General features: G+C 39.4%; 1 protein-coding gene across 2 annotated transcripts in view; it reads left to right on the top strand.

The window, feature by feature from the left end:
- negr1 (neuronal growth regulator 1) overlaps window positions 1–14,304 on the top strand; it is a 207,499-nt gene that overhangs the window by 164,715 nt on the left and 28,480 nt on the right. The window contains exon 7 of one of the 2 annotated variants that reach the window (XM_030727994.1): window positions 7,448–7,489. The exons of the other annotated variant lie outside the window; for it this stretch is intronic. Coding sequence (XP_030583854.1) covers window positions 7,448–7,489 — 42 coding nt within the window. The remainder of the gene's footprint in view (window positions 1–7,447; window positions 7,490–14,304) is intronic. 2 annotated transcript variants of the gene reach the window in all.

The following is a 14,304-nucleotide window of genomic DNA, read 5'->3' as shown; positions in this document are numbered from 1 at the left end:
CTCTCTGATGATAACATTGTCCCTAGCAGGCCAGAGACTCAGACTACAAAAAGATATTTCTGTAGAGTTGGCAATTGTCAAAGGAGCACTCCACTCTCCTGTTTGTGCATGCACAAAGAACATCAAAGACTTGTCTCAGATTCTCAAATGGATGATCTTAATGTGACACTAGCGAGGCCTCAAAGGCAGAGCGGTAAAGAAACCCTCAGAATAGAAAGAGGAGGCAGCTTCCTGAGCCGCCACCCCCAACTTCTCCCTGTCTTCCATTCCATCTCTTTATCTCTTTGTCTGTCTTTCTATCGTGGCTTTGTCTGTCTGATTCTCTTATCTCATTCTCTCACTCATTTTTCTCCTTTCCATTCCTTTTGTCACTCATTCTTCCTTTCTATCATTTGCTTTCTCTCAGTGAGAAACACACACACACACACACACACACACTGTCTTGCCCCTCCCTTTGTCTCTCGTGATCTAGAAGAGAGGCCATTTCCGTTGTCGCTCTTAATGAGAAATGGCAAGCAGTTGCCGCAGCGCACCTCATCGCTATGTTGATGCAAATAACAAAACCCGGAGGTGAGATTTCACCACGGGTGACTTTGGGTTTCTATTTTTGAACCAGTCAATAGCTATTGATGAGCAAGGGGGAAAGGGGTATGCATATTTGATTGAGGATCATATATAGTGTGGTGAATTGTAAGCAGAAAAACTGTGTCTGTGTGTGTGGTGGTGGGGGGGGGGGGGGGTATTTATGTGTATGTACAATAGTTTCTTTGGTTGTTTGCTCAACACTGCTTACATTGATAAAGTCACGTGAGGGTTATCCCTGTTCAGAAAGTTTTCTTGTTACTGGGTAAAGAAGCTACAATAAAGCAAAATACAAAAGAGTTCCAGGCTCACTATCATTGCTCTGTTGTCAAGAATTTGAAGTCAAAAGGTCCTTATCTGTCAGTGGTGTAAATCCTTTTTGTCTTAACCTTACAGAGTCACTTTAAATCAATCCAGGAAAAGGTTTGCCACTATCACTGATGAGATGAACTGTGACTCTGCAAAGCCTACTCCCAGAGAAAGTAAACACATTTGCCTTCAATTCCGAGCAGCCACTGGAAGACAGATAGTTTGGATTCTGTTTCTAATCAAATAGGGATGAAGAGCAGAATTTTGCATTCTGATCTTGTCTTGGTTTTGGAATGGTAGGTTCTGACTAATGCCTGTGATTTTTAAATGCATCTGATGCTATGTCCTCACTGTCTGTTGTATTCTGCCAGCTATATCAGACCGTTTTTGGTTTTTGTGCTTTTAAACCATTAGTCAGGGATTGTGATCTCTTTCAGCTAAGTACCACTTTAAGCTTGTGTTAAAAAGCTGTGGTAAAACACAAACTGGGCTCTGTGGAGCAGAAAGAAAGCATATAGCCTCTTTGTCACTACTCTGCAGTACTCTGTGTGTGCGTAAATCTTTTCACACTTTCTGAATAGCACAATACCCAGTGTCATCAGTGAATGAACAAATAATAAAGTGAAATAGCACTTGTCACAATTGTCTGTACTTCTAAACAATTGTTAAGTTACAAAGGTGTGATGATTTGGACTGGATAATAGTTATGAATGATGCATAGAAATACAGAGAAATAACTTTGTGTCCTTCTGTATGTTTTCAATTGAAATGCATTCAGTGATTACAGCTGAACCAGAGCTTGCACAGGTTTAGTTCACACTCTGATTCATTATCAGTCAATCAGATTTAATCATGAGATACCGCTTTTCTCTCAGTAGCTTTGCTGTATTTTCCATATCACACTGTATCAAATTGAACCGCAGTGTGCATACAACAGAAATGTAATCACAGTTAATGAGGGTTCGGCTTTTGGTGAAAATTATAGAGTAAAACCTGCAGAGTTTAAAACTGGATCTATGCACTTGTTTGATGTTCTTTCCATTACTGAATCAAATTAAGGCAGTCATAAACTTTGCGCTCTGAATAATTTCTGGATTTACTTGCAGATAAGTCAAGAAAATTGTGAGTGAGTTTTGTTTGAAAAGGACAGTGCAAGAAATGATAGATATTCCCATTAATATTTGCCAGAACTAGCTGACCTGACACAGTCTGTGCTTCTCATTTTGGACAGCTTAATTAAGGAGTAAATAGTTTATCATCTTGCAGTTATCAATCAGCCTTCAGTTCTGAAGCCAGCGTATTTTCTGAGTTCACTGCGTTTGCTGTCGCACCGCGCCCACGCTGACAGGGGAGAACCACTGTGCTTTTAATTCACTGTTAGCATGTTTTCTTTCAGTATAGGTTTTGTTTCCTCTATAATGTCGGTATGCTATCGCTCTTTGTTTGCTGGTTTAGTTTCATTGCTCTGCTGTTGCTCTTTAATTTATAATGAGCATGAATTATTGGCATTTAAATGTATGCAGTTGATTTTTGTGCCGCTGGCTGCTCAGTTTGCTATGATACCACAGAGACAAATATATATTGAGTTCCAGTCTTTCTACTCATTTGAAATGGTATTATTAAAAAATTGGATCATTCCACAGTGCTTGCCTTGTTGCTATTATCAAATTATAATTGGAATACATATAATAAATTGGTACTGGCTGAATTAGTCCACTTGTAGTTTGAAGTTTTTGGTGCTTTTCTGTGAGCTTCTGCATGCTATTTAGCTGTTTACATCCTAATTGAATCCATATCTGATCTCCTGTTGTTGCTTTAATTGGCTTTATGAGAGACCTGCATAAAAGCACATGTTTATGTATATAGTCTAGTTATATTTTAGTTCCCTTGCATCAAGATGCCATTAGGAGCCTACCATTTGTTCATTTCAAAGTAATCAGTATTATTGGGTAATATGTCAGATAATAATTGCACTCTTGCTGCAGTCTCTCATGTATAGTTTAACATATTTTAATTGAATGAGTCTTCTGCTGCATGTTTGTCTGTGAGCAACCAGTATGTTGTCTAACTCTTTCTCGGGCGACAGGTTCTTTGCCTGCGTGCTAATTTAGGTATTGGGGATTTGCGGTCACAGCAGAATCCTCATCACGATTCAGGTGCATTGAGAACGCCCTCAAACAGCAAAACCCTTTCCTCCAAATCTAACTGTATAACCTTTTGCTGTAAATGTTCACTTCCTGGCTGTAGATCTCTCTGACACTTGATAAAATGAGTGAAACATGGAATTATTTCTGGCAGAGAGCTGTAATCAGTCTGGATTGGTTGATTGGCACTAGCTCGTATATGTCTTACAGTAATTGGCTCTTTCAGTGATTGGCTCATTTTGCAGGAGTTTATAGTAATTCAGGTGTACAACACAGACATTATAACCTGAGCCTTATCACTGTTACTCTGACAGCCACACCATTAACAGCTGCAGCACCCTTTCCCTTCCCACACCTCCTCCTTGTATGGTAATTATGACTGTTGTTTTAATACAAAATGATTTATGTATGTTTATATATGTGTTAAGTGAATTGCACCATACAATTCAAGTATGGTGCAGAGGATTTTCATTCATATCTAATTGTATAACTATTTTCTACAAATGGAACCTCTTTGTGGAAAATGTTCATAAATAAAAAGTTTATGATCATTTATGGCCTAAAATTATTTTTAAAAGTGCCAAACACCATGGTCAGGTTGTTTCTGACAGGCTCGTACTGCACATACATATTAGCACTGTGTGGACAGTACACACACACAGACACACACTTTATGATTTTAGCCAAGGTATAACAATCACTAAGCTGGCAATCCCTATTTCAACTTCCCATTTCATGTGCTAGATGGAAGTGAACTTCGGTGAAAAGACTGAGGCTGCTCACTCCAATTTTCTGAGGAGTCCTCCAGTTTAATTGGTCAAGCTCTTATCCCCCAGCCCACCTCGGCTTAGCCCTGGAGGAGATTTTCTCCGCCTATACCTCTGCCTTCATTTCCTCCCACCCCACCTACCTCCTCCCACTCCCCCCCCGTCCCCCCTTTTGAGCAGTAATCGGAAGAGACTGATGGAGAAGAAAAAGAGTTACTCTTCCTCTCTCTGTCACTGCTCATCCTCCCTCAGGCAGGAGAGACACTGCTGGCTAGTTGGTTAATGAATGTTGTGTTCATTTGTCACGCTTATCAATCACTGCATGTGTAGGTGTCATTTTGACATGTCTCCTCATCTGCCATTGTTGTTGCTGATGTTGTTCATTCGCACACCCTGTGATTGTACCTGAAGCACGGAGCAGAGATGCAGGAAAATGCGAGCTAAAGGTGAAACCTGAAATGTGGGTGTATGATTACAGCCTAAAATGCAGGGTAATAATACTGAATCCATGCGGGGATTGGATGTCTGCGGTGCATCGTGCTTTAGCCAAGTTTATTTATCGTTATTTAAAATAACTCCTCTTTTATTTTTGTCTCCATTGGTTAAAAAACAAAAGAGTGTCCTGGCAGTATTTGGCTGCTGATTGTTTTCCTGCATTAAAACAGTTGAGTAAAAGCAGTGTGGCGTAATTTGGGGACATTTTAGAATAGGCACATATGAAAAGACAATGAATAACTTTAACATGGCAAGGTTGCCGTACGCTTTGTTTTCCCCAAAAGCACCCTTACAGTGTTCCACCATTTACCTGTCTTTTGAATGCCTGCATTTCCATATTTAGGCAATCATAAAAGCCATTAACATTTTCCAGTTGCACTGTGATGATGTTTGGTGCTGAAGCACAATGTTCGTCCTGAAGCCCAGCAGGCAATGGAGTTTATTCCCACAAACACCCCACCCACCATTGCCGACTCCTATTGGAGGCACAAAGCACTTTATGGACATTCATCCCTGGATGACTGATCAGAGTGTGTACCCACACACACACTTGCCACCATTAAAAATGAACAATGGTGAATACTTAATTGGCTGGCTCTCAAATGAGCACAGCCTTAAGAACAGAATATTCCATCATCATGGAGGAATAAGTGAGGAAGATGTTCATGCAGGAATGTGTCCCTGCATGAAAAATACCTTGATAATGCACTCAAATGGAGCAGTGAAAATAAATTGGATACTATATCCAAGTTTCTCTAGAATCTCCTCTTCCTATATTTTATGGTGCTAAGTAAGATTTTTACTGCGGAATTGCACAAACATGTCATATTTTATCCGTGGAGGTTTAATAGGATTAGTGATCAGTTTTATTGACTCAGCAGGTAATTAATGAGTTTTGAAATTTTTGGCTCTAAAATATGACTTTACAAACTTGGATGTTGGCACAAACTCACATTTCAAAGACACTGCGTATTTCTTTGAGATCTCCACTTTTATAAGCTTGCCATCTTGTCTACTTTGTTAGGAATGTAAGTCCGAACACATCTCATGTAAGGGAAAACTCCAGGAAGTCCCTTTGCTATAGCTGTCTGTGTGGCACCAAAGAGCTAAAACTGATGTGTTCGGTTTTAGTATTAACTTCTTACTATGCTTGTAATGAGCTAAAAGTCTGAGCTGGGCTCTGTGTGAACACTGGTTCCTTCAAATCAAGTCAGATAAATCTCTTGCATTATCCCTTCCACAAAGAACAAAGAGAATAGCAATCCATGAAATAAAATAGCTGTGAAAACTAATGTGTTTTATCTTGCAAAGGAGCAAGCTGTGCAAGAGGCCGGCTGGCATATACAGTACGTCAAATGATGCGTTGCTCTCCCGAATGAGAGAGAAACTCCAAGTCGGTGTGGAGCTATGAGGGAGAGATCGCGTGTCAAAAGATATGTTCCACAGTAATGGAGGAGTGTCTTGAGAGCTCATGAAATGATTCAGTGGTGAATCCATGCTCAAGTATTAATCAGATAGCACCCGCCTGCCTGTTTGAAGAACTGAAAAGAAACTCTCTTCACATACCGGGTCCCCCAGGACTACTTAAAGTGGAAACATTTGTGGAAGAAAAGATGAATTCGACCATTTCCTCACCAATATACCGAGGGAAAAGGCATATCATTTCACGTATGAATACTGATTCTTGCACAATTTCCACCTCAAAAAGAATGATGAAATGAAATGAAAGCAAATGTTTTATTGTTGTTGGCATAACAGTGGCCTGGTAAAATAGTAACACAGTGATTACACACTTGTTTGAGTGCTTCAGAAAAGCAACACAGACCACAGATTGAGAGGATGTGGGGACTATAGTGTCCCCTCTTTTGCCCTGCAATTCAAGTGCCCATATTGAGTTCCCATGTAAATGGATTAAAATGGAGAGACTAAGTAGCCTCTGCACTATTGCATGGCCTTGATGCCGCACCACTGCAATAACATACTGTAAAGTCATTGTGTTCCTCATGTGAATATTTTTAAGTTGTAATCATGGCTGCTATTATTTTTTTTCTTGTGACACTTAAGCTCCTCTTCTATCATGAAGCCTTTTGGGAGGAAGGTGGCTTAGATAGCACCTTTGTGGGAAGTGTAAATACTTTTATAGCTGTTTATATGCCAAACCCACAAAGCCACAAAAAACAAACATCAGTGATGCAGACTGCTGCATCACTTTGAGTTGAACCCTTATGGTAAAGAACAGCTTTGATTTGCTACACATTTCAGATTCTGCTCTCAAGTGAGTCACTGCACAAAGTGGGTGCAGATTTTCTCAAATTGAGTGCTTGTTTACTAAACAGCTATGTTACTTGGATCAAATGGGCAGGAGTGTTTACATTACACTGATATCGTCATACTAGTTTAGCCGTCAAGGTGATTGTTGAGTCTTGGTACAAGACCTGCAGGAGTGTTTTCGTGGCATATGTGACACAAACAGAAAGATTTATGTATCGTATTTACATACGTAAAGAACTCGCGCAACCTTTGTAGTTTGCCACATTGGATTGATCATTCCTGGATGTTACATAATTCCATCTGCCAAATGCCACCATTATCTCAGCCTGAAAGGTAATCAGATTGAGTTCCGTCTTCAGAGGAATCAAGGACAGAAGGTTCCCCTTGTTGTTGTTCATTCTCTAGCGAGTTCATGCGACCTAAAAAGCGGGAACACAATATGGAGAGAGAAAATTAAGCTGTATGATGCTATTTTAAAGCTACCCCAGTAAGTGTAGGTGCTGCCTGAGCATGATGTGATTGTGCCCTAAAGAAGAGTACTTATTTCGCATACCTGAAGCGAAATGAAGACTTTTCACCAGGTCACAATATCCCTTCAGAGTTTTGTTTTTTTTTTTTGTCTTAGCAGCAACCCATGCAAATCAAAGGCAAATGGGGGATAAAAGGTGCTGTTTATGAGCATGAGGTGGTTGCATCTTGTCACAGACATCGGTCCTTGATGCATGGAGAGGATTTCTCTTCATTCCCTGTCCTTTTGTCCTTGCATGCTTTATTATTATTATTTTTTTATTTTATTTTTTTATGTCTCCATTCTGTTAATAATACATGAATGTCCTCTTTCCCTCCCCTTCCCTCCCCCCCCCCTCTCCTCCCCTGTAGCAATTATTGAACCCACCACCACTAGTGCTGTCTCAAGCCCAGGTCAGTATATGTCACTATGCTGTACACCAAATCAGCAAAGCGGTCCGCTGCCTCATACTAACCTGAGCTGAAATCCTCTCCTGCATCTCAATTTGTTTCAATGGGCTGGCTGGAATGCCTGCTGGGTGTACAGCTTCACTTTATGTTTTTTATATTTTATATTTTCATTTTTTTTTTTTTTGTTTTGTTTTATTTTTTTTTTGGTAATTTTAGTTTGGCTTCTTCAGTCTGGCTACATTATACTTCTTGCAGCCTGTGCCATCGCAACACCCCGCCCCCTTTTCTACCATTAAAACCTCGCCTCCCCCACCAGCACCCTCACTTGGATCAAATAGCGTCATCAAGTGGCTGCTCCATATTCCTTTGGGTCTGATGCTTTTCATAATGCTGATGGCTTCTTTCTCTCTCTCTCTCTCTCTCAACACCACTCTCCTGCTCCTCGGCAGTCGCTTAATGTAGTATACATCAAAGGCAGAACACCGTTGGTGGCAAAGGGCCGTGGTTTGTTGTTTGCAAGATGGAATCTCTGCTGTGTTTGTACTTTTCTGCCCCCCTCCCACCCCCAAACTACATCCTCCCTCCTTTCTGTCTCTTTCTTAATTTTCCTCAATCTTTCCCTCTCCTTTCTCTCTATCCTTTCCTCTTTAAAACAATCCGCTGGCGCTGTGCCACCCCCTTTAACCTGATCTCCTGCTAGCGCTGTTGTCAGTGCTACACTGTCGACGTCGCCCTTATTTCCCCTCCTCACTGTATTCTGCTGCTTCCACATTCCAGCCCAGAATAATCCCCTCTGCCTGGTCATCTCTTCTCCCTCTCTAATGGTTTTAAGCAAGTCACAGAATGTAATCTCTCATGGTGGTTACATTATTTATTTTTTTTTTTTTTTTGCTTAATTCTGCTCATGTACACAGAAGCACACTCACACTAAAAGCATTCTCTGGCACAGATGCACATTGTAGATGCTGAAATGAAACCATTCAGAAATATTGTGACAGGCTCAACTGCACCTGCACTTACAGTATGTACTGTATGTAATCACAATCCGCACATGTGAGGATTCATATTGCATGGTTTATCCGCTAGGCGTTTTTCATGACTTTTCACCCAGCTCCGTGAAAGGATTCTCTACCTGTCTGTTTGAGCCAAATATAATTATCCATGGAGATTCTGTCAGATAACAAGTTAAAATAAGCTCAGCAGCAACAAACGGTCCTGGCATGGCCCTGAACTCTCATTTGATGTAATGCTAGCAGAACAAATGACAATTTCATGGTCCAAAGGAACACCGGTGGTTTCAATCGTAGAGATAAACTCTCTCAGTGAGCCACTGTTTTTGCTTTGTTCCAAGTTGTATTTGAAGTTAATTTTTTGATGCCGCCCTCACTAAGTGGCTTGGTAAAGGGAATTATTCTAGATCCCAAACACTGGATAATTAAGTTTCATAATTATTTTTTACCAGGTTATTATCTGCTTTTATTTCCCCTGTGCATGGGTTTGGGGAGATGCGGTCCCAAAATAAGAATGAAATTTCTGGTCTGTAAGGTAAGCGAATCCGAAGAGCCGAAATGGAAAAAAATAAATAAATAAAACTCAGCCCCCACAGCACTTGCACTGTATGTTTCAGTCCATTGATCAAGGGCAAATGACAAAAACAAAATCAAATTACAAAGAGAAAACACTGTTAATAGGAAACATCCGTCACTATGCTTTTATTTCTAACCTTGCTGGGCCAGTACTACTCCAATAAAAGTCATCTCCAATGGGCCAAAAAAGCTACTGCGTAGGTTAATTAAATCCTGTTTTTATGGTAGATGTTAGATTGTTTGACTCAGCACTTGTATAATCTGATCTCTTACAGACACAGCTGTACACATCCTCATGGCAAAAAGATATTTTCAAACCCAACAGGTAAACTTAAAAAGCATTTTTAAGCAAGACTTGGGACGTAGTGCCATGAAATGATACCATTTGTCAGAAAAGGCTGCAATTCCTGTAGCTCCGGTACATAACAGCATGGACCTCTCCATAAATGACATTTCATCCCTGATAATCACATGAAGCTCATATCAGCAAAACTAAAGATATCATTGTTAGAATTTGTAGAAGCAGGATTCGCTCAGCCTGGTTGTGTTCAGGAAGGCTGATAAAACACAAAGAATAGCAACTGACCCATCCATAGATTATCTATTGAGGACAGTCCTTACTCGTGCACAGCATTATTTGTTTTTCAGTATGTACACTACACAGGATCAAACAGTCTGCTATATAGTACTGTGCAAAAGTCTTGAGCCACTCATGATGGTAAAATGGGAAGTAGGTTCAGCAATTTATTGAAACATGTGGAAACACAAATGGAAATACAGTATATAAGTATATAAAGGCAATTCATGCAATTCGATTGAGCTTGAAAGTCAATATTTGGTGTGACCACCTTTATTTTTGAACACGACCTGAACTACAGCCTGAATTACAAGCTCTCTTATAATTTCTTTAAGTAGTCCTTAAGAAGAGTAGGCTTTGTGAAGGACATTCAAAGCTGGATGTTGGCTGCCTTTTGTTCAGTTTTCTATCAGTTCATGACTGATAGTGTTCCACTGTGTGTTTTTCTATCCAGGCATACTTTTATTTCATTGGCAGTGTGTTTGGGATCATTGGCACTGTCAATCAGATACTTTCCAGATGGTATTGCATGGTGGATCAAAATCAGATCTTTTTTTTTTTTGTAATTCCATCAATTTTGAAAAGATTCCGAAACCACTGGATAAAATGCAGACTCAAACCATGACAGCGCCTCCACCATGTTTTACAGATGTCTGTAGACACTTGCTGTTGTACCTCTTTTGACTTTTTCAAATTTGAATCCATAAGACCTGTTGTCACTGATTTTCAGCTCAGTTCTTATGTGGCATACCTCACTTTCTCATTTTCACTAGCTGGCTCATCTGAAAGGCAGTGTTAGTGGCTTGAGAAAAAAAAAAAAAAAAAAAAAAAGGTAATGACTGAGCTAAAAATTTGTGAAAAAGTAGCAAATGTTCAGAGAAAAACTTTGAAAAACCTTCAGAAAGCCTAGAGAACTATTGCTCAATATGGCGTTATAAAGATCCGGCTCCTTGGAAGCAAAATAAAATATTGTGAAAGTGAAAATATCATGAAGATGCTGCCAGTTACTATAAAAGCACATAGTAACTGGGATTTTGCTTGGATACATGATCAAACTGAACAGATGGTGACCGATAGAAACATACTTTAACATGATGGCTTTCATAAATTGAACTAGTATGTTATGTATACAGCTATGTAAGTGCTAATATAGCTGTACAGTTGTTGTTTACTGATATAAATGCATCTTTGACCTTTGACAGTTGAATTGCACCCATGGAGATCAATGCAAATCATTTCTTACTTTTATCTTGTTCTTTCTTTACCTATTTTATTAATCTCATACAGAAATGTTTGCATTTGTCAGGTAACCACAGACTCAAAGGAAAGCCATCTGTTTCTGGCTCTTGAGATGAATTTTTTATATACAGCACTGTGAAGTTTATACTGCCAGTGTGAAAAATGATAATATACTATTTGGTGACAATCAAGGCCTTAAGCTTATTTTATCTTTAGCATATGGATTTACATGCATTTACCCAAACATAAAGCACTGATCCATTTCTCTAAAGCAGCTGGCGTGGGGCCACCCTGTCCTCCCAATGAAATGTAGATCTGTGATAACAGCATTTGCTCCCACAGGCTTTCGCTACTGTTTGTTCACACAGATCACTTGACACTAACAAAACAGTGTTCTTAACACTGTACTGAGCCACATTTCGTGTCTTCATGAGGCAAAATGTGCACTGCTGCTGGTTCAAGGAGTATTGCATGCATTATACATAATGGGGTACCTCTCTCTAATTCCCAGATGCCATGTTAACTTCCAAATAAACAAAATTTAGGCCCGAGTGTAGCTGCTTGAACATGATTCACATACTGTTTGACTTTCTTTTTTATCCTTTTACTGGGGCCTAATTTTTCATGGTACATAATTTTCTTTTTTCCTGTTATCTGGTATAATATAAAGTAATTACAGAGAGAGTTAATACTGATGTTTGAATCACTTATTTGGCCATCCCCCATTCCAGCATCACGCTTTAAGAGATAGGAAGAGTGGTTTAATGAGTCTATGAAGGTTTATGTGTCTTGGACAATAGTGGAGTAGGCTGTAAAACTTTTCAGGGAATTATTCCCTGAAAATTTCTTGTATCTCTGTAGAACAAAGAATCAGATGAGATGTTCTTTATAAAAATGTTTGCAAATTGGAAGTTTTACCAGCTTAATGAAGCCCATTTTCTGATTGATTTAGAGCAGAGGTAGGTCATATATCTTTCTTTATTCGGGGTCCAGAGCACAACATCAAAGAGATAATCTACCTCATTAAGTATTCTTCCAAAGTCCTCTAAAATACAAAAGTCACTCACTCAGCTCCCGAAGGTTCAGGGAGTTGTGTTAATCAAATTATTATACTGTAGTAAGCCTGTAAAGCTTCTCTAATCAAAGGATAGCTGGCTAATTTATGTCTGAAATTGGGGTAATGTCTCCTTTCGAAGATTACTTTAAACAAGGTTGAGTGTGCTTTTTTCTTTCAGTTCTGTATTTTGTTATCTGATGCTGTTGCAAGCAAGACTCTAAGGAACATTTTGTTTATGTTGCACTCTATAAATACACAACTTGGCATTTTTCTCTTAAGTTCTAAATTAATATTCTCTCTTGGCCATCACTTTGTAAATATTAGACTAACTATAACCAAAGAAGCCCATACGCACATTCAGTCTGTCTTTGAATCTGTGTATAGCATTACTTTGGTGATTTTGTCAGCATATGACTTTTACTGAATTAAGCCCTAATATATGGTGCATCTCTGGTGTTCTTCATTAAAGTTTAGTAACTTTTTTTTTTAGTATTTGGCCTTAAGGGGAATTAATGTTGATAAAAGTTTCAACACAAAATTGTATGTTCAGATTTAGCAGATGCAGTGGAAGTCTTTAACATGAGGGGATATTAGTTGTTTTCAGCTGCAGGCTTGTAAGGCAGTAGGTAATATCAAGATCTTTGGTGTTTTGCTTTTGTACATGTCCAGGTTAACTGTCTATCACAATTTTTTCCCTGAAAATACTAGCAGTCTGGCCTGCTCCTTTGCCCTGCAGCAGAGCATACTAAGTTCTTTCGATATATTCTGAAACATATGCTCCAACATATGCTCCGTGTCCACATGGACTACTGGAATACTGATTATTATATAATAATCTAAATACTAGGCCATCCTAAATGTATCAGGCTGCCCAGGAAAAAAAAAGTTAAGTATTCACGTAAGTAATAAAATGAACACTTGAAACAAAGTTGCAGGTTTCTTTGGCTTTAGTGCACAATAATAGGTTTTTGATACCACAGTATGTCCTTAATTTCCACCAGGATTATTTCTGACAATATGCAGGAGAACACTGATACTTAAATATTGGATTTCTGGAATGTCATTGGATGAACTGGATAGAGCTGCCTGTCCTTTGTTTAGTCCCAGACAAAGTCAGTCACACTAATCATTCAATGCACATCAGTTATGTAACACCGTCTTCAACTCTTCTAATGTTCTTCTCAAACTAAACTAGGTTTACTTTCCATATGTATTTATAGCAAATAAGCAATGTGACACTGTCGGAGAGTCAAAAAGAATCAGGTAACGGATTTTAAAAGGCCCTTTTTTCCCTCCATCCCTTGGCATTAAATCCGCAGACTGCAGAAACTCTACCACCTCCATGCTTCTGCAAACCTCAAAGCCCTATAAGTCAGCCACAGCAAAGTTCCTGAACTAGCACTCAGCTGAAACCATACTGAGATGCTGTATGTTTTTTGCTGTTGCTCAGAGGTAGGTATTGTAGACTTTATGAATAAAGTCCTCATCCTGAGGTGAACAGCAGTTTCCTACATTGAGGAATGTAGGAAACTGCTGTTCTAACAAACAGTCTATGAAGGCCTTAGTTATGACAATACGGATGCATACAGTTCAATTACATGTCTGTAGTCAGTTGTACGAGCCAGAAGTGCTGAAGTTCAGTTGTGTCAAGTGACAATTAAAATATAGTGACCAGTGTGACTGTTGTCTACTTGGGTTTGTGAGTCATACCAAGCTAACTGTATAAATACATTGCACTCATGAAATATTCAATAGGATGGAGTATCTCCCACTGTTAAACCTACATTGGAGTCTGCTATGAGTTGACTCGTAGTGTAAATCCTAGAGCACTGGGCTTGTTGAAACCGCATTTTAGCGTGTTAAACCTTTACTGTAAACAGCACTGCCTCTACTTTACCCAGCATGCCTGGTGTCAGACACACTGAGCTACCCACAGATAATCCTTTTTGGCAGTGCATTTTCTGCCAGCCTTATCAGTTATGTGGTGGCGAGATCAGGAGCCATGCAAACCCCTTTTGCTCCCTCACCGCACTGCCACCCCCAACTCCTGTCCCATACAGTTTATTTTCAGGTGTTACGCTGACCTTCAATTTTACTGACCTCTGGAAGGGCCTGATAAGCAGATGGCATGTCATCTATCACACTTGACCCCTTGATCCTGGGACAATGTAAATAGACCGTGAGTTTTGTCCTGTGAAACTGGAAGGCTGTGCGCTTCCATGCTCAAAAACCTGTTGTTTCAATAACCATTTTAAAGACACATAAGATGTGCTTAAGAAATAAAACCTCGATCTCCTCCTCTGCTAAAAGAGAAATTCTATAATATCTAATGAAAAGAAAATAGGAACTCAAAATCCGC

Source organism: Archocentrus centrarchus, chromosome 4, assembly GCF_007364275.1.
Source record: "Archocentrus centrarchus isolate MPI-CPG fArcCen1 chromosome 4, fArcCen1, whole genome shotgun sequence".
NCBI lineage: Eukaryota > Metazoa > Chordata > Actinopteri > Cichliformes > Cichlidae > Archocentrus > Archocentrus centrarchus.
The sequence above is the reverse complement of the archived record's forward strand: the minus strand, read 5'-3'. Positions and strand labels throughout refer to the sequence as shown.